Genomic DNA, 20,863 nt, shown 5'->3' with positions numbered 1-20,863 from the left:
TCCTATCGCTGGTTACTTGGGAGAAGAGGCCAACACCCTCGTTGCCACAAACCCCCTTTCAGGTAGTTGTAGAGAGCGATAAGGTCTCCCCTTAGCCTCCTCCATACTGAACAACCCCAGTTCCCTCAGCCGCTCCCCATAAGACTTGTGTTCCAGACCCCTCACCAGCTTCGTTGCCCGTCTCTTGACACGCTTGAGCACCCCAACATCCTTCTTGTAGTGAGGGGCCCAAAACTGAACACAGGATTGGAGGTGCGGCCTCACCAGTGCCAAGTACAGGGGCACGATCGCTTCCCTAATTAGATAATGTAATCAGATGTATTAATAATATTCAAGCATAATTTTTATCTTGCAGACAAAATGAAATGGTAAACGTCATAATGTTTAGTTTCAAAACTAGCAGCTACAATTCCCTGGGACAAGCTCAAGTAGTTTGAGAATATGTTTCTTGTTATATATATAATATAGGCGTGTTAATATAATATGCCTATTTTCACAGCATTTCTAGGTTAATATTATTTCTATGAAACCTCACCAGATTTTGAGGCTATCAAACTAACTCGTCTGTTTTGTCACTAGGATGAGCTAGTTAAGATCCTCGGTGTTCCAGCACAACTTGGAAAAGAAACTGAGAAGACAAATCGGAAAAAAAAGTATGCTTTTAATAAATAATTATATATGAATACATATGTATGTATGACTTCTTTTCATCCATTTGTTACAGAGACGGTTGTGTATACTTGTTGATTAAAATTAGGATCAATATCTTAAAAAGCATCTATAATCCACTTTAAATCCATGCACTGTACTGAAAAATATAGTGTATGCAGTGAAATCTTTAAAATTTAAGTACAAGAAAGTAGACTATAGAACAAAGCTTGATCAAAAATTGCTTAACCATCTTACTGTGCTGCATTACTATATATCAGATCTCTTAGTAGATTTTTAATGGAAAATAATTTTACCATGTAATCTAACAATTAGGCTTTTTTACAGTTTCTAGTCCTCAGTGACTGTATATTAGTTTGTCTCTATTGGCCTCAGTGAAACTAGCAGCTTTCACAGCTAACAGTCTGGCCTGAGCTAAATAATCATTCTCCCTCAATATTGCTGTACCAGTTTTTTAGTTAGAGGTGCTTTGCTGTAAGCTCCTGACGTGAATTCTGATCTCTAATATTTCAACATGGAAAATGTCGCCAGTAGGCAGCTTTTTCTTTCTCTCTTTTGCATAGTTGGGTGTTTTTCTCGCCTGAAGCATGGCATGTGCTGCTTTCCGTATGTGTAAAATCTAATTAGCACTGTGCAGTTTCAGCCAGGTCCGTGGCAGATCCCATCAGTCCACTTGCCATCCAGATGAACGGTGCTTTGTGTACCCTGTTTGGGTGCAGCATTACACTGAAGTTTTTGTCTCCCTGCTTGCAGTCCCTGTTTATAATATAGAAATTGTTTGACTATGTTAAATTCCTCAGTTTTAAACTTTTATCATGGTTTTCTACATTTTCTTCACTACTCTGCCGTCATAAAGATAAGAAGTTTTTCCTATAGTGTTGCAGAGAAGCAATTTTAAAAAGCTAGTACATTGTGTAGATTGCTACTAATGAAGTATTTCAACGAGTCTTTATACCCGTGTCACATCACAGAATGAACTAACAAGAGTTCCAGTCTTGGGAATAATCTTTGTAAGTGTCACACCCATGTACCTAAGAATGTTGACAGAAATCAGTTTACTAGAACTCTTTTTAACACTGTCATGGTGCTAAACTCCCTCTTAGTTCCCTGGCTATCTGCAATTTTATTGGCATTTGAAGGTTTTCACTGTATGTAGTCTGCTTTCAAATGTATAATACAGATAGTAGTGGTGTGGAAATGATTTTATGTGTCTATGAAAACTGGCAACTTGCATTTTGCCATTTTAAAAATGCATGTGGAAATGTGTATCCCTACTGTTTTGTCAAAATATATCCACAGTGATGCAGAGAAGAAGAAAGAAGCCCTTAATGACCAAATAGAAGAGCTGAATGGTACCCTGAAAGCCATTGAAAAAAGGACTGAAAAGATTTTGCAAGAAAGAGAAGATGTAATGAAGGAATTGGATGGGAAACAAATTTTGCTAGAAAGCAAAGAACGAGAATGCATTACTTTGACAAAATTACTAGAAATTAGCAGAGAGAAGGAATCAGCGATCCTATCAGACAGGTTAGAGTAGTAGACGTAAGCCATGTAATATGAGTGAACAATTCTCTGTTCTCAGAGATCTATTTCTTTTTTCTGCTGTATTGCTTATGATTTCAAGTTTCATGCTGTAACCAGTGCAGACTAGAAACTATCAGGCTTGGTTTTGATTTCAGAAATGTTTATACAAACTACCGGAGTCTAGGATCTGGCTTAAAGAAGAACAAAAAAAGCATAAGTATTTGATAAAATCGTGGGAGAGTGAAACTGGATTTTGGTCTGAAAGGGAAAATCTTTTAGAGGGTTGTCCACTCCAGTGAAAATATATTATTTTCTGTGTAACTCATGGAAAGTAAACTGAGCAAGAAAAAAATATATCACTATTTTCATTTTGAAATGAGGATCATAGTGCAGTATGTTTCTGCACCCATGTACTCCTGTATTTCAGTGGGGACTGGTTACTAATCTCTTTAATATTCCCTTGAATTATGAGCTTATATACACTCGGTAAAGTAAAATAGACTGTTAGGTTGATTGCAAGCTTCAAATGATTCCTTCTTTGCTGAAGAAGGTGTATAATTGTAATAATGGCCATATGCTCAGCAACAATCTTCCACCTTTAAAGTTTTGTGTTAAAGGATAGTGGCACTTTAAATTGAAATGTTTGAGTGACGTGAACTTGTAAATATTCCCTTAGACTGAAAATGTGTTGTCTTCTTCTTATAAGTAATATTTTCTCTGGAATTTTTAGAATATTTAGAACAGACTGTAAGAACTCATTGACATCATTAGGAATATTATCATTGATTAAAGTTATAAAAATGCTACCTTTTTAGGTAATTTGTGTCTGTAGTTTATGAGTTTATCTTGCTGCTCAGCCATAATGATGCAGTACTCAAAACCCATTGAAGCGTTCGTGTCTGTTTGCATACATGTCTTGGTCAAGTTACGTGTTTCTAAAACTCTGTGTCTATCTATATAGAGAAGCTCTGGATGACAACTTAAATAAATGTGTCTTGGAGAAAAAAAACCAACATGATATTCTCATTCACAAGCAAACGCAGAAAGAGAGAGAACTGAGAAATTTAAAAAAGATGGAATTAAAACTGCATATGATTTATGATTCCTTGGAACAAGATAAGTCACAGCATAAAAGACTCAAATTAGAGGTCTGTGTGAATGCATTGATCATAAGGATTCTAAATTTTCTTGTAAAAAATCTGTCTATGAAACCTTTTGACTGGTCCTAAAAGGAAGAAGGGGAGAAGACTGTTTTGTCTTATGCACAGAAAAGTGTCAAGAGTATTGCTACAACTAAAAAAGAAACCTCTAGGTGCCCTGGCTGTAATAAACATACTGCATCAAGATATATTTGGACTATTCTCAAGAAATGGATTTTAGGTGTGAGCATCCTATCAAGGAGAACTGGGAGATTATATTGGCACTGTGGTGTCTTCTCTTCCTTTAAAGCACTGTGGAAGTGTGGTCCTTTATGAGCGAAGTAATATAGTGACTTACCCATTGGCATCAAAGAAATTTGTATCAGAAAAATAGAGCCAAGTACTCCCTGGCTCCCAAATGATGAAAAGATACATCTTTTTAAAATTTTAAGGTTGTTTGTACATTACTGTAAGTATTTTATAATGTATTTAACATTATTCCAGGGGACAGGAAACTATCAGCATATAAAGTTTGGTATTATATAATATGAAATAATTCCCTATGTTCTCTTTGTTTCCACTCAAATTTCACCTTCCTCATTTTCTCCCTGCATTAGTATTTCACCCATTCCTCTTCCCATACTGATTTACTCTCTTCTGTTTTATTTGTGCCTCTTCTATGTTGATTTTAAAGGGCAGTATCATTCTCCTTCTCTATTCAAAGCATTTCCTTTCTTTTCTCCTTCCAATTCTTTCTTTAAAATTTACTTTGTCTACAACTTTTTTGTGTTCTGTTCTTCTCATTACTGGTTCTTCCATTCTCTCTTTCTTAAGCTTTTCTCCTATATTAGCTCCTTGCTTAATCTAAATTGTATGTCATTCTTATAAAATTAATCTTTGCTTAGTCAGGTGAATATTTTTTCAAAGGATTTGATGTTTCCTACCTTGACACAGTATCCTTGAAATTTCTCTTGGTCATTCTAAGCAATTCAGGGCAGAAAAAAAATCTTATTTACATCATTGTAAAGTTTTTAAAAATAACTGTAAGATATCAAAACTCATACATACTTAGCTTTGCTATTTAAACTACTCTCAACATTACTCAGTAGTATTTAATATTATTAAATAATACAATTTTTTTCTGTCTCCCCTGAAATTCTTCCTGAATTCACATGTGTATTAATTACTTAATAATATAAGCCCACCTGGGAGGAGGAAGGAAAGCTCTATAACTACACAAAAAAATTTTAGACTGAATTTCCTGAAATACTAATTAAGGGGCTGACTCGTATTCCAGACTTTGATCTTAAAGCTCATACTGAGTTTCTCTTCACTATCAGCTAAGAGCATCTGGGAAATGGTATTTTTTCCTGTGTTCCTCCTGAAGAAATAATCCTGGGGGGAGAATCACAATTGTTCAAAAGCATGTAATGCTAAAATCAAATGCCATAACTCACCGATAGCTGTGGTTAGAGCTCACAGTCCTGGGTGAGATCCAAAGCCAACCCAACCACTTCACACTGCGAAAGGGCAAGACCTTGTAATGAAACCCTTAAGGTTAAGTTGCATTGCAAAGGATTCCCTCAGTGCTAACATGAGGTTATCCTATAGGTTTTTATGTGTCTTGCAAGTAGCGTCATCATGAGGAGTGGAGGAAGGGGGTGCCAGTAGAGATAGAAATGAAATTCTAAGCAGTATTTTACTCCAGAAGTTGCGGGATGCTGCCCTAATGCAAACAGGCAATGGCACTATGGTTGTTTTAGCTCATCCTCCCATGCTCTGTGTTTCCTCCGATTCCTTTCTTGTCTCTTATAGAAGAGAAAATGTGAAATCACCCCTCCCCTGCAGCATGGTCAGTGCAAATGCAGCACTGGAGTATGAAAGACTAGAGTGGCAGGCTTGATTCTGCTTGGCTTTTGCTATCTTGAAACTATTTTAATTTGGAAGACTTGGGAGCACACTTAGGAAAAGTTAAAATATTTTAAGTAATTGAAGTTCCATTAACTACTTTAAAAGCCAGATTTACAGTTATTCATTGTGATTCCAAGTGAAAAATTCACAAGAATTAATTGCTAGTATAAAAATGTCGTTGCGGAAGCAGCAGTACATCAGTGTGCTTCCCCAGATTTCTCTTACTTTAAATCACGTGCTAAGTGCAGAATGACTGGTTAGTAGAATAAGGAAATTACAGGAACACTTCCTTCAAATGTGTTTTTCTTCTTAGTAAGTTGTGAAAGGTCAGCTATTGCTAAACGCCGACATTCTGTGTGAAAGAGAACTGGCCGCTCTGGCTGTTGCCAGCCCAGAGCAGAACTGCTGTTCCTCTCCATGCATGCCTTCTCTTCGGGCAGGCCAACACAGAGACAGCCAAAAGTGCCTAAGTTTAGTCATGTCTTATGTGAACAAAAGTCCTTAATGGATTAAAGATGTTTTTATGAGCTTTCTACTTTTAGACTCAAGAACGTGATGGCATCTTCAGAATCCCATCTTGAAAATGTGGAAATGCCTACTTACAGACACTACAGCCTTTTACACAGCAGAAGTGGTAACTAACATATGCTCCACAGAAAAGCTGTGTTTGCTCCTTCCACGGGAGTGAAAGTAATTTGCTTAGAATAGGTTTTATTGACCTTTTAGCAAACCTAAGTCAAATCAAATCTCAGAGTTGGCAGCTGAAACCAAAGTAAATCCACAGGTTGACCATTATTGTGCCTGTTGTTTCCCTTTCCCTTAATGCAAGTGAAAAACATCTAATTTGATAATATTATCACAGAAGTGAAAACCATAAGTGCAAAACATCTCATTATCTGTATTGAGGTATAGTGTTTTGAACTCTAATATCTGGTTGAGATCTGAGAAAGACACCACAAGGTTGCGTATATTATCTTTGAACAGCTTCCAGATGTGTCATTCACTGTCATTTTTTCCCCACCTGTATGAATTACAGATTTGCAATTACAGACAGGCAATATATGCCTGCATAGTTAGCCTGCTATGTTTATTTCTTACTTAAACCATAAAGAATTTTTAAGTTAGTAACTGTGAAGCCAATACAACCTTTTGCCTTACAAGTTATATCATGCAAGTAGTTGTAGAGGGATTGTTCAGATATATTTCAGTCAGAAGGTAGTTTCTAATGTGCCTTCCTTCACACACGTCCTTTTAAAATCTGATTGAATAAACGAATTTTCCAATAATGTACAAGAAAAAATAGTACATAACTGTGGTGTTAGTTCTGACTTTCTAGAGCCTAAGGAGGAAACAGGAAAATCCTACTTTAATAACAAAAAGCAAAAACCATATCAAAGCTACACAGATGTGACTATATTAAAAGCAGTGGTAGATATATTTTTTTCCTTCAGTAATGTCAGAATATAACTCAGAAAATCCTCTGTGAATTTAGGTGACTTCGTTACATAGTCTCTCTTTGTGATTTTTGCTTTTTTTAATGACAGCTTAGTTGCTGAAAAACATAACCCTTATAAATTCAGTACTTAAACTGGGCTTGGTGAAGTTTAGTGTTTATAATTAAATTCTTAAAAATTTTAGAAACTTGGATATGTTTCTGAGGAACTCTTCTCAACAAAGAAATCTTGGACTAGCTATTGTAACAAGACAGAAAATTAATTTCTTAATGTGTGTAACTACTTCAAATATATTATCTGCAATTTACATTTTTCACATCTTTTGTTGGCATCACTCGGTGTGCTTGGTTTATTTTTGTAGGCAGAAGCCATCCCTAAAAGTAATGGATTATTATTAGAAAGACGACGAGAACTGCAGAAGGAAATTGAAATGACCAAGAGAAGTTTAGCCAAACAGGTGCCGAGTTCTGCTTTCTCATACTTTTTTACTGTAACAGTTAGTTTTCAATCATGAGAATAAAGGAACTGTTTGAAGAAAAACTGATGGGAGTTTCTAGCTGCAGCTTTCTGGAGAGAAAACACACGATGGCATTTGTTCAGTTTTAAAGAGCACTTGTTTGTCATATTTAAAAAATTTTTCGGTGTTAGTAGTCACATATTGGAAGGCAGAAAGCAAATCTGCTTTCTAGGTTAAGTCGTTCTGAATATCATTAACTACATTACAGATAGTAGAAATATGATTGCTATGAATTTCCTTTGGATATGGCACAGTGTCTTGTTGAACCAAGGACAAGTCAGCATTTGTACATTATAATTTTTCATCTTTATGGTTTTGTCATTTGTGGATGTCTGTTTATACTCAGCACAGCCATATATAGTGTGGAAATGCAGATGTCTCAGTTATGACAGTATTAGTACTTGCCACTATATAAATGATATAAGAAGCAATGTATTTCAGACATACCTTCTTAAGATCTCCTATCTTCTCACCCTTATATGCATTTTCTTTTTATGCTCTCTTTGAATTTGTTAGTGTTATGAGCTTGTGTTTGAATACATATGTGTTCAGTATCTACATGTCACTATTTGTGTGTGGGATATGTATATAATGTGCCATATAGTCAATAACAGTCTAGTCATGTCGTCAGTGGAACCTAGGAAGCCATCCATTCACCTCCTCCTAAAGAGGTTAGCCTACGCTGGGTAGAGCAAATAGCTTTTTAGAGTTCACTGACTGTATTGACTGAATCTCCAACAACTCTGGGCATCTAGATACTTTGCTCTGTTTTAAATGCCTAAATTTGGTCCCTTAATGTGAAAGCTCAGTGTCTTCCATTGTGTAGTATGGAAATCTCAAGAGCTGACAGTAAACTTATTTAAAGGTTATATGGCCATAAGGAACCATTCTGCCCAATGGGCAATAGCTGAAAGACAGGCTAGACTAAGGAACAGAAATGCTTCTAGGTGATAAATTATTTTGACATGTTATTATAGGGATTGTGCACGGTATTTCAGCAGAATCGGGTATTTTAAAGCAATATATATTTTTTTTTTTTAATCCATATAGTCTGAATATATGTTTACTTTGTAGATAAACCCAAAGTATTTCCAACTTTGAGTTTGCCAACACTGATGCATCGATGCATAAGGAATTGAATTTAATTCTCTTTAGGAAATGGTATCAGATATGGATGCCCGCGTTCTAGAAGAATGTATTGCTGAAGAACGCCGACTTTTCAAAGAGCAGGAAAAATGCAGAGATGAGTTATCCAGACTTGCACATCTGACTTGGCTTAAAATTGAAGAGAAGGAACAGAAATCTAGGGATGTTCAGAAAGCCCAGGTAAAAAAAATTAACTCGTATAATTGGAAGACTCTTCTAAAGTAAAAGCAAGTATATGGACAAATGAAATTACTAGTGAGGAGAGCACTATGGACTCTCATTTCCCACTTTACTTTGAAGTTCCATTACAGCACAGGAAGCTCACAATACTCTGTTGTTTCATTGGCAATTTGTGGTGCAGTGCAATAGTATATTAAAATATCATGCCACAGTTGAAACAAAGTATTTGAAAGGACATTTTCTTTGAAGTCTATGGAATAAAGAGGCAGAAAAGCAGATATCCTCAACTGAGATTCTTGGAAGTACAGTTACGTGTTTTATTTTTACAAATATATAGACATTAAAAGATAAACAGAACTGCTACTCATGCCAAGGAGAGGCAGCAATTTTTATTTTCCTGACACATTTCCAGATGTAAATTGTTATATTAATGTGAAGAAAGATGGAAGGAAAACTTTTCCTATGGTCATTGGGAGTAGTCATTGGGTTTGCTGCCTACAGTTTGCTGGCATTGTAATATCAAATATGTGCCGTGATGTTGTACAGTTTATATTAACTACCAGGTTTGTATATGGGAATGAACTATTTATGCTTCCACAATGTATGTCTGTATTCAAATAAATTAGATAAGCTACCCTTCTAGCACTTTGGGAATCTTTGACTGTCTATAAAAATAAACAAACATGTCAGGCTTTGCACCTTCAATAAAAATCATTCCATAAAACAGATCAAAAAAATAAACAGTACAAAGTAATGAACACACACATGCCCAGAGTTGCAACCCAACATCCACCAGCTTATTTATACCAGTCTCCTCCTGATACCAGTGTGAGGTGAGAAAAGGCCTGTCCCTTGAAGGTTAATGACTCAGGCTCTTATTAAAGACTGAACACAACTGAAATCAAAAGGTCCAGAGCCATAACAAAATGTAAATGTACCATTCTACTCAAGCATCAGTGATTGCTAAAGCCAGAAAAGAGTAAAAAAAAAATTTTACTTGAAAAGCTACAATTTCGGTGGTGCATATGCCAAGTAATTATATAGTGATGGAACCAAGAGGATGATTAATAGAAACAGCAGAACTCCAGCTACAAGAGACCAAGCATTTTAAGGTGCAGCATCAAATTATCTACATTAATAACAGGCATTGTAAGCTTAATATACACAGAAAGATTGTATTCTTTAATGCTGTTACAGTAAAAGCGTTTCATTATAATTAGAATAAGTTCTTAGAATAATCTTGCCTCATTGTCTTTTCCTCGTCTAGGAGGAATATCTGCTCTGAGTTATTTCTTTGAAGATATTTCTTTGATGTATCTAAAGTGCTCACTGAATTCTATTTAAATTTCAGATACAACTCCAAAATATTGTTAAAGAAATAAAAAGAAAAGATCTTGAAATAAGAGAGTATAAAAAGAGGAGCAGAGAAATCCAAAAACAGTAAGAAAATAATAGTAACAATACATTAGCTAAAAAATGTCTTTTAAAGCAATTTTTATCCAAATAATGCATGCCTAAAATCATAATAATTATTTCTTTCACACTTGTCATTTCCTCAGACTCCAAGGATTTGCTAAAATGTATGATGCTATCCAAAATGAAAGGAATAAATGTATAAATTTGGTGCACATTGCTCAGCAGAAAGCAAATGAAATTAAAAACCGGGTCAAGTTGCTAGGAAATGAAATAGAAAATTTAAGGAATATTGTAACAACCAAGGAAAGGTGAGTTTTACGTAAGCTGTAGATCACAATGATAAAAATGTAAGATTAGAAAGAATCTTAATAGATAATCTAGTCCAACTTCAGCTACGCCTATATCATCCTTGATAGTTATTATCCTGATTCAAAGACATTTAGCAACACCCTTACATAATCTGTTCTAATTTCTTGTCACCCTAACACTTCACAATTAGCTTGAGCATCACTGCATGGCATGAAGCATTTTTGGAGTTTGTCTGCATACTCTCTTACTTTCCTGTCCTTTGAAGGGATAAACTGTCATTGCATTTCCTTTGTATCACAGTTCTTGATCCTCTAGTACGCGCATTATCATGCTAGGACAAGGGGTGCTGGCTTTAAACTGAAAGAGGGTAGATTTAGATTGGGTATAAGGAAGAAATTCTTCACTATGAGAGTGGTGAGGCACTGGAACAGGTTGCCCAAAGAAGTTGTGGATGCCCCATCCCTGCAAGTGTTCAAGGCCAGGTTGGATGGGGCTTTGAGCAACCTACTTTAGTGGAAGGTGTCCCTGCCCATGGCAGGGGGGTTGGAACTAGATGATCTTTAAAGTCCCTTCCAACCCAAACCATTCGATGATTCTTTGATTCTATGATTCTGTTTCATTCAATATGAACAACACTGTTGTACTCACCCTTGCTTATCCTTAGACAAAAAGAGGTCCAAAACATGTGATTCCACAATGTACTGGTGCATGGTACTACTAAATGAGTCACTAGCTAGTAATGTGGCTGTCTAATTAGAACAAACTGGGTTGCTTGGTTCAAACTCAAACTGAAGTTTATTGGATAATGTTTATTTCAGATCAAACAAAACATGGTTTCAATTTCCAGGCAATCCTAGTCAAAATGAAAGGTTACAGTCACAACAAAGAGGATGAGGTGGACAGATGGTGCATGGGACTCTTTTTTTTCCTAGACCATTATTTAATGGAGATATCTTTTTGCCTTTTTTTTGTCATCCCAGTGATGATATTCTGCAATATAGACAGAACCACAATGTCTCTGAAACCAGTAGTTGGGAAAGTAGGAAGCTAGTGAATAGTTAACTGTGCATGCAAAACAGCACAGCCAAAACCAAGTAGTTTAAAAATAATTTGATTTTCCAAAAACTTTTTTTTCGGTGCCAAAACATTGCACAACCAGGCCAAAGGAAGGCATTCAGGATATGTTCACTCAAAGTATATTGTGAATCTCCGAGTAGCTTGATTTCAAAGTCATGGTAGCTGGAGGTAGCTAGAAAAGAAGTGGAACTGCAGTGATTCAAATGATTTTGTCAAGATGCACAAGCTGACACTTTGTGCTAAAGTTTTTGAGACCTTCCCTATTAGTTACTGGTGAAAGGAGGGAGGGAAAAAGCTAAGACTGTTGTATATTGTCTAGATGGCAGAAATATCTAATTATCGTAGATGACCCTACTCCAGTAAAGATCCGACAGGCATCTTGATCTCTGCAAATCTAGATTTAAAATTAGCAAGAGGTACTGAATTATCAGTAATTCTCTTGCTTATGGAAAATATTTTTAATCCAAGTAATAGACTTTAGTATCATACTATCACTGACTTAACTTCATCCTACACAATTTGGAGGACAGAGTATCAGTCCAAATAAGAGAAAGGTTTTTCAGAAAATATTTAATCACACATTGCATTTCTGCAATACTGTCGTGCTTTCAGTCTGAAACTTGCTTTACAGAACTTTAATTCAATTCAATAATACCCTGGGGGACTGGAAAGTGTTACACACACAAGGGAAATGAACCAGAAAGCAGCTCACTGCTTGTACAGAGTGATTCGGCAATGCAGTGATGGAGCCCACGAGGGGAGGCAGGATATTTCATCTGCAGTTCTGTATTTTAACAGGAGATTATGCTTCTCCTTTCACTACCTCTTTTGTATGTTGACGTGACTATCTCCCTGGTGTAGATAAAGTAGTGATACTTGATCAAGAAGTGATACTTGCCACAATCAAATGCAGTAACTCTAAGTTCCATGTTGTGAGCAAATGAATGATCTGTGTGGCAACAAGAATCTGTATTTTAAGTGAGGGACCATCATCTAGTAGCCAGCAAGGTCACTGGAATTGATGAGTTCTGTTCTTCTTTTTTGTGGGTCTATAATGTGACCTTGCCACTAACCTTTCACTGTGATTTTTTTTTCTCATCTGTCAAACAGGGAAACTGATAATTTTCTTTCTTGTGTGAATGTTGTCATACATGGTTTTATAAACAATAAACTTGGAGACCTTTGAATCGCAAGCACAGAATTATTTAAATATCACTCTTTAAATAGAAGGGCAGGATTTCTACACATTTAGGCTTTGCATCACAGTTTATGCTTCTCCTCTTGAACTTTATTTCTTACATAGCCTTGGGCTACCCAGTGGAGATGAAAAGAGGTGTAGTGCTGTGCTCCCTTCATAGCATTTTTGGGGACCATAATCCAGGTCTCTTCAAGCTGGAAACACCTTGCAGAGAGAAGCTGTTCTCAGAGAGTCTTCCTACTTCTTGTAATGCTTCTGTGAAGCAGAGTGACACAGAAGATCCTCCGTGTATTTGAGGAATTAGTTTAAGATCTGCTTTTATTTGCTGAAAGTGCTTTCAAATTGAAAGGACTGTAAACTTTCCTACTTTTCTGTTATGTTAAAGAAAATTGCAGAAACAACACCTGAAGAATACAAATAATGTAGCAATTACAGACAGTCTCAAAAGTGATTATTGCAAAATTGTACAAATCATACATGAGATGAAAGAAAAGAAAAAGCAACGGTGTCTGGATCTTGAGAGGCTTACCTGTACGGTCACCCACATTGAAGAGGAAATGGTGCAGCTACGCAAAAAATATGAAAGGGCTATTCAGCAACGAAATGAGAGGTATACATGTAAATTTGATGTAGTATAGAGTTTAATTTTGAACTCATGAAGCAACAATATTTTTCAACTTCTGAGCACTCCAAATTAGGAATCCTAAAAGACTGTCTCACTCCAATGTTTCACTAAACAGTCTGCCTCACTGCAATGTCAAAGCTGCTTTGCATTACACAGATGTTTTTTCTCCATTCTGAAGATGTTAATTCTTCAGAATTAGTATTAAAAATACAGTAGATTGGCTACTGAATGCCTTGAGAGCTTGTAGCTTCCTCCTCTGTTTGTGCCTTGTGCACAGATAAGGTATAAAAATGCAGAAGATGTAAAGCTCCCTGATCATGTTAATCCATTTTTAAGTGAATGCTGTGGAAAGCCAGAAGAGCTTTTAAAATTATATGAGAGACTAGATCAATCTTTACAATTGTTTGTTCTGTAGTTTCACATCATAATGATTTTGTTATCTATTTAAAATGTTGTCGTGATATTAAAATAATATTTGTGAAACCTTTGCACATTTTCACAGATTATTGCTATCTTTCAAGGTTGCCAGTTATGTTCTTGAGTGGAATACACTGAATATGAGTCAATCGTTTAAAAATTTTACCTTTTCATTTTGGGCTTATTGCAGTGGTCTTCTGCTCAGAAATCGAGAAGAAGAACTATGCATTTTATATGAAAAACTAAACATGCAAGAAATGTTGTGTAGAAATGGAGATATTGAGATGCAAGTTATGGACGAAAAGATCAGATTTCTGAAGCTGAAGGTAGATGAGAAAAAGAGACAGATTAAATTGTGCTTCAAAGCTCTCCCAGTGAAAAATGCCCTGGATGAACATCTGGTGGTACTTCAGATACAGGTTGGTGGGAAAGAAAGCCTTTTTTTTGTTTGTTTGTATTATTCTGTATTTTAAAAGTTAATTTCATAGAAAAAAAACTTCTTCATGTACAATGTTTATTAAAACAGAAAGTTCAATAACACACCTGTCCAGCAAAGCACTGATGCATGCTTCCAACTTCAGATACGTGAGCTTTTGTGTAGCTGGCTGATACACTTTGTTAAGCACATGCCAAATGCTCCCTGGGTATGGAATCTCAGCTAACCCTCCTCATAGCCTGAAATGTCAGTATGACTAAGCTGGAGAATGGGAGTCATGGGGGAAAAATGGGTATGTAGATAAAATTTGTGTAAAACTCTATTGATGGGGGTAGGTGGAGGGGTGGGAGATATACTTAGCTCGTCAAATTTCTAAAATAATAACTTGATTCACACTTGACCCTGAGCCTACTCTGGAAACTCTGCTGCCTACAGTGATATAATCCACATACATTTTCTTCTACACAAAAACAGTGTAAGTTTTAGTTCTAGTTACAACATGACATTAAACAACTAACAAACTGCAGTGTTCATCATTGTTTGGGACATTCTTTCCTTGCTTTCTGAAATGGCTCATTTACTTTTGACCTTATCTCCAGATGGTAATTTTTTCCATACGTATTCTGTTAGTGTCTGCACAAAATCATAAATTAGGGTGTACCACTGCCATTTGTAATTGCATGGATGGGAGCTGTGACTCACTGTTAAATAGTGCTTGCACTTTTCTGTTACCTCTGGTCTTTTAAAGAAATTGTATGCTCTGCTAGAAGAATACAATGTTATACAATACCATATGCAGGCTGTACCCTGAAGAACTTTACGGTGCCATTACAGATTTAAATGATGAACAGAGGGAGTATGAAAAAAAGATGATAGACTAAAGAAAAAAAAAGAGATGTTTTCAGGTAAGATTTAGAATGAGATGGAGAGTCACTGAGTCAAATACAGTAACAAAATGCAGATGATTTTTGTGAACTGACAGGGTCAATCATGAAACTTTGATTTTTCTGTTTTGCGTTCCTAAAGCTTTCTCCTTTGTGGTGATGGTTCATGTGAAGCCTGGAGTCAACATTAAAGGGAGGCTATTGCTACAGGTGCTTTGAATCTTTTTGCAATATTGACATAAAATTAAAAATAGGAAAATACAGAGTGGTGTGATATTACACATGAAGTAGTCTTAATAAATGTTCCCAAGTCAGAGATCTTCCAGTGGACAATGGCAAATAACCAGTTATCAGCCTTTAAAATGTAACTAGATACTGTGGTTACCAAGTATTAGGTAGTTCAAACTGGCTGTTAACCCAGCCATGTCCTTATGCTCAACCATTCTAGCATTAATACTCTTCCTCCCACTGCCAATAGCCATTATGTCTAGTGAGAAACAGTTTCAAATTGTTTGGCTTTATCTCCATGATTAAATAAAAGCCGTAAGCCTGAGTCTGAATTCTGCTTTTCGTTGCCAAATTAATTATTCATTAATTATTCCAACAACTAGACCTGCTGAGCTGTCAATATGCTGTAATGGGACTTTCATGCCTCAGAGTTCAACTAATGTAACAGGGAGCTACAGTTTTGTCGAGGCATTTGGCATCACCCTTTATGCAGGTTTTAATATAACCCCATGAAAATCTCCAGACTACATCATTGCAGTCATAGAAAAATGGGGCTGGTAGAGAGGTAAAGAATTTATCTAGGCAATCCTGCTCCTAATCCAGCCTGTCATTCCTGAGAGGGCCAAGCCTGTGCTTTCAAACCGCCACTGGGAAACTCCAGTTTCCCCAGCAAGCTGTCCCAGTGCTTCCTTAACAGTGGAAAGATTTTCTTAACTGTTAGCCTGGATATTTCTTGCTGCAGTGTAACCTATTGATTGGTGTTCTCTCCACCAGGGACATGACAAACGGATCATACTCTTCCTTCCTGCAACGTTTCCTGTTACTGGAAGAAAGTTAATCATGTTCCCCTCCCAGCCTTTTGCTAGGCTACACAACCCCGTTTCTTTCAATCAGGCCTTACAGATTTTTCTTGGACCATTCTTTTTTTGCATTTCTTTTATTTTTAGAACTTGGTCTTTATTTTTCTCGAGTTGCAGTGCCTCATATCAGTGGCTCAGAGTGAAAGGATTCATTCAGGCATCTTGCAGGTTGCATTCCTGCTTATGTGTCCAGGTACGATTGTAGCCTTTCTTGCAACATGGCATATTGATTCACCTTCATGTAAATATATGTAACAACCAGATCCTTTTTTTAAAGAAAGGGTATCTAATCAGTTGACCTTGATTCTGTACTTGTACAGCTGGTTTTTCCTGCCTACTTGTAGCACCTTGCATTTTTTATTCAATAGTATCTCTTTTCTTTGGGCCTTTTTTCAGACCAAGGTAATTTTGAATTTGAATCTTCTCCCAAAAGCATTTGCAGTCTCTCTGAGCTTAACCTCATTCTACTGATGTAGTACTTACCTCATATTTTCATCAAGAACCCCTTTCCTTAGCTTGTTTATGAGAATGTCATATGAAACAATATCAAAGCCGTGTAAAAATCAAGATGTATGACACCTACTATTTGTCGTCCACACATCTGTTAAATTATGATAGTCAGAAGTCGGTCTGGTTTGGGACACGCCTGTGTCCCTGTCTCAATACACTTGTGTTGGCTCTTATTCCTACCCATTTTCTTTTCTAGCTACCTACAAAGAAAGCGTAATGATTTGTTCCAGATTTATTGTTCAGAAAGTGAAGATAAATTATTTATAGTTCCATAGCTCCTTTTCCCCCCATTTTTAAAATCAGGTGTATTTGTCCTTTTCTAGTGCTCTACATACCTCACCTACCTTCTCTGAGATTTCAAAAATAAACACCAGATCTCCACTTTTTCAGACCAGTCCCTTTATCTAGGCATGTGTTCCCTCTTGTCTGTTCATCCTTCAACAACTCCTCCTGACTATTTACAAGCATAGAAAAGCCTCTCTTGTAGAGCCTCTTCCTATCCTCTGTATCAAATCCACTGCAAGAAAGAAGTTTTGTGGGGTTTTTTTTTAGTTTTAAGACTTAGAATCTCTTAGAATTCAGATAAAGTCTTCTCCAAAGGAAACACTACAAATCAGGAGAAAATAAAGATGCCTGTAGTCATATCACTTAAGCAGACACGGAATAGCCTGTATATCTCTAAATGTGCTTTGTTGTCTGTACTTTTGGAGTAACCTGCATCTAATCACTCCCAATTCATATTGCATTTAAAAGCAAGCCTAGTATTTAAGTTTAACATGAATCTTTTTATAGATTTCTTTTCTAGTTTGGACAGTGGCTTTGCTGCAATAGTCCTTCTTCTCTAAATTAACTATTCAGTCCTGCAAAATTTTACTTGGTGAGCTGTCTGCAACCCTGTTAAGGTACCACTGCCTCCAACAAGGCATGTCCACCTGAGTTAGCGGTTGAGAAATTTGGCCCCAGATTGGAAACATCCCTGGAAGCATAGCTGCATCCTGTTGTTTGTGTTCGTCCTGCTTTTACATTCCTTCACTCTGTGTATTTTTGGGCTTAAGTTTTACTTGTTTATAATTAAAATAAATCTTTCAGTACCTAGTTACACACTGAATCATGGTTTGACAAGGAAATTGTTCATTACAGTCATTTAAGGTCTTTGCCTGCTCTTAGACCAAGTGTAAAAGAGCGAGCTGTGTGATGCCTTTTTACCAGAAAAAGAAGTATGAGACAAATGTTCTGGTAACGTTCCATTACCACCTGAGATCTGTCAGTTCTCCCTTTTCCAGTTAAACATGACTTGTTAACTTTCAGTGAACAAACCCCATCCCGGTAGCAACATCTAAACATTTACTTCATATTTTTGGTGATTGTTCGTAACTTCAAGCACCCATGACCGCTTATTTCCTCAATAATATCATCCCCTGCAGTTGAGGGTTAGCATTTACAGCAACTTGGGTTATGTTATGTCAGTGCTAATAGATCATGGTCGCGGTGACAATGCACTGATGGACGGCCAGGTGCGCATCAAAGCACAAAACCCCACCGCTGTCAGTCCTGCAAGTCCAAACATGAAGAAACGGTCCCAGTCACTCCTTCAGCGAGTGTTTATGCGAAGCATGGACGTCCATCCAGCGTATTCTGGGAAGTGTTACTCTGTGGGAAGGTCTCACATCGGAAAGGTCAGGGAACACCTGCCTCTCTGGGTCCCAGGAGTACCATGTCGCTCAGTGTCACCACTGAGTCGCTTCGGGACACGTGCCTGGGAACTTTATTGTAGAAAACTTGGCTGCCTTTAGCGATGAGACCTTTAGCACTAACCGGTGGGGAAGTGGGACTTTCAGATTTAACTTGCAACCAAACTGTCAGGCACTTGCAGCCTTCCTACATCCCTAAATGGATTCTGTGGGTCAAACAGAAGATTGTAGGGAATAAAGGAAGACACCCCACCCAAAAGTTTGGTGTATTCCCGAGGATAAAAAAAGTAGCCTGAGGACAAAGCAGCAGGTGTAACTCCATTTCTGGCAGGCAGCAGGGTTTTCCTCTGTCCAGCAACTGCCACACTGCAGTTCCCTTTCAAAAAAAATTTAAATGGCTCATGATCTTCTGTGTTACCCTCCCTCCTTCCCAGTACAAGGAAACCTTGGCTGTTAAAGTCTGAGGATCAAGCTCTGCGGGTGTGTTAGGCAGCGACGTGCTCCCGCTGCGAGTCCCAGAGGACCCCCAGCTGCCCAACGCGGCCCCTGCGCCGCCGCCGCCGCAGCTGCCAGCCGGGCCGGGTGGCAGAGACCTGGGGAAGGGGAAGGAAGCGGGCGCCGGCGAGGGCTCCCACCCTTGCCCGTGCTCCCTCCCTCCTCAGGACGGAGCCGTAGCTGTGGTGGGTCTCCGCTCACTGCCCAGCCCCCGCGGCTGTGGAGGGTGGCCCTGAGCCCACCCCGCTACGGCCCAAAGGACCTGATTTGGTACAAACCGTCTGCGGCTTTTCATCCAGGCCACCGGCAGAAGCCAAAAAGGGTATAATCAGTCCCTGGGACAGCCTTTTTCTTACTTACCAAACGTGTGATGAAAATCATCTTCCAGTCCAGGGCTCTTGTGATACCAGGTGGCTCCAAGAAAAAGCCTCTTCCATGTGGCAGCATTACGTATACACAATTTCGGGTGGTCGCATTGCACGTGGAGGAGTCAAAGGAACAAGCATTCAAGACTGTTAAACCACTAATAAGATGAAGCTGGTTTGTATTTGTGCGTTATAGGGATGACCTTCTGTGGCACAACCTACTGTTTTTTCAAATTCCCGTTCATTAGCAATAGGACAGGAGAACGACATACATCCACCTCTGGTTTCATACTGAAATGTTTCCCAGTGTTTGACCAGTATCATTTTGCTTAGTCCTTCTCCGCCTGAGCATCCCAAACGTCTCCCAGCAAGGCTGGAGTCTGCTTCCAAGCCCAGGGGTTGGCAGCCACCCCAGCCACTTCAGAGCCATTCTCCTGGTGTAAATCAGACCCACTGGGACCCTCTATCTCCAGACATCTAGTAATAGCGGGGCTTTTGGCTTCTTGTCTGAAAAACTAACTTGTGGTTTTTTGTTTGCTAGTATTCCCAGTGCAAGGACAGGATTAAACGGATGGAGGAAATCTTTGCTGACTCCGCGAATGAGAGAAGAAAGCGAGACTTGGGAGGGAAGGACCCGTCTCCACCTGAGCTGCTAAAAAAGATTGAGCAGGTAACATCATTTATCCTGTCACAAGCTCTCCCACTGTGATTGACCTCTTCTACAAAAAGCAAATGGTGTATTTTTAAAATAAACTTCCTGTAAGAGGAATTAAAATAATTATGATTGGATAACGGGAGCTCCAGCCCAGCTCCTGCTTTCCAGGACAACTGGCTGTGGGACATTTTGACTTCGCCCCACAGAGGCTGGAGAGGTGGCGAAAAGCAGGGGCTCCGTGCGGTGGCTCCGCAGCATCCTCCGCTAGCTGGGCCAGTGCATCATTGCCACGTCCACGCAGACCCTCCTGCTGCACTACGGGAAGGCACGGAAAAGGCAGCAGAGGGAAGAAATGCAAAATAATTAACTGCTAATGAACAAATTTGTCCCTCATCTGCAACTGGCTATTAGCTGTTCGACCAGAATGCTCAGGCGGTGAGCTGGGGGCAGCCCCACCACCCCCTTAAGAAAGTTGATGCCTGTGTGACATAGGACCAAACGCGGAGCCCGCTCCGGGCGCGGGGCGCGGCTCTGCTCCGTGCCAGCGGGGACACGGCGCACACCTCCACGGAGAGGCGGCCAGGCCGCCGCAGGCCTGGCGGCGGCACCACCCCCAACTGCCAGAGCCGGCATCCAGACGAGGCTCTAGCACCCACGTCACAGACAATTTCAGGGCAGCTCCTGTGTGGGGAGAAGGTAAAGGAATGGACTGAGCAACCACGGTATTTTCTTAGATACTTTTGTCTGCCCCATAGGGGCACAGAACTCCCCCACAGTATTTAGTGCCTGGGGAGGATCCACACGGGCCTGTGAAGGTATTCGGGTACCGGCGCGCTCAGAGCAGTACACACCCAAGTCCTCCTTTTGAAACCCAGTTTGTAAGGCTTTGCCATGAACGCTTCTGCTTGAATTACTCCAGCTTTTTGCATTACTGTCCCGTATTGCTTGACGGGAGGGAGCTCTGCACAGCCAGGCAGGCTATGCCACAGCCCACTATTGCCAACCCACACATTAAAAAGCCAGGCTCCTTGGAGCCGCGAGGGAACTTCGAACCTTCTCTCGCAATCTCCTTGTGATTTTAAACTCCTTTTAGTACTTTCTTATTCTTTGGAGCCCACACTTTCTTCTACTTTTTAGCAGTAGGAGGGAAAAGGTAT

At 38.8% G+C, this 20,863-nt stretch overlaps 1 protein-coding gene across 1 annotated transcript in view; it reads left to right on the top strand.

Annotated features, from left to right (window-relative positions):
- The window catches only part of CCDC146 (coiled-coil domain containing 146), a gene marked incomplete at both ends in the record, with an annotated part of 75,278 nt that overhangs the window by 50,954 nt on the left and 3,461 nt on the right, over positions 1 to 20,863 (top strand). Inside the window, 10 exons of the mRNA XM_082012410.1 lie at positions 580 to 653; positions 1,969 to 2,196; positions 3,155 to 3,341; positions 7,059 to 7,154; positions 8,370 to 8,540; positions 9,892 to 9,980; positions 10,100 to 10,264; positions 12,926 to 13,150; positions 13,773 to 14,001; positions 19,593 to 19,721. Coding sequence (XP_081868536.1) covers positions 580 to 653; positions 1,969 to 2,196; positions 3,155 to 3,341; positions 7,059 to 7,154; positions 8,370 to 8,540; positions 9,892 to 9,980; positions 10,100 to 10,264; positions 12,926 to 13,150; positions 13,773 to 14,001; positions 19,593 to 19,721 — 1,593 coding nt within the window. The remainder of the gene's footprint in view (positions 1 to 579; positions 654 to 1,968; positions 2,197 to 3,154; positions 3,342 to 7,058; positions 7,155 to 8,369; positions 8,541 to 9,891; positions 9,981 to 10,099; positions 10,265 to 12,925; positions 13,151 to 13,772; positions 14,002 to 19,592; positions 19,722 to 20,863) is intronic.

This window comes from Phaethon aethereus (assembly GCF_964289735.1).
Source record: "Phaethon aethereus genome assembly, chromosome: 1".
In the NCBI taxonomy this organism is placed as follows: domain Eukaryota; kingdom Metazoa; phylum Chordata; class Aves; order Phaethontiformes; family Phaethontidae; genus Phaethon; species Phaethon aethereus.
This window is presented reverse-complemented; position numbering and strand designations above follow the sequence as displayed.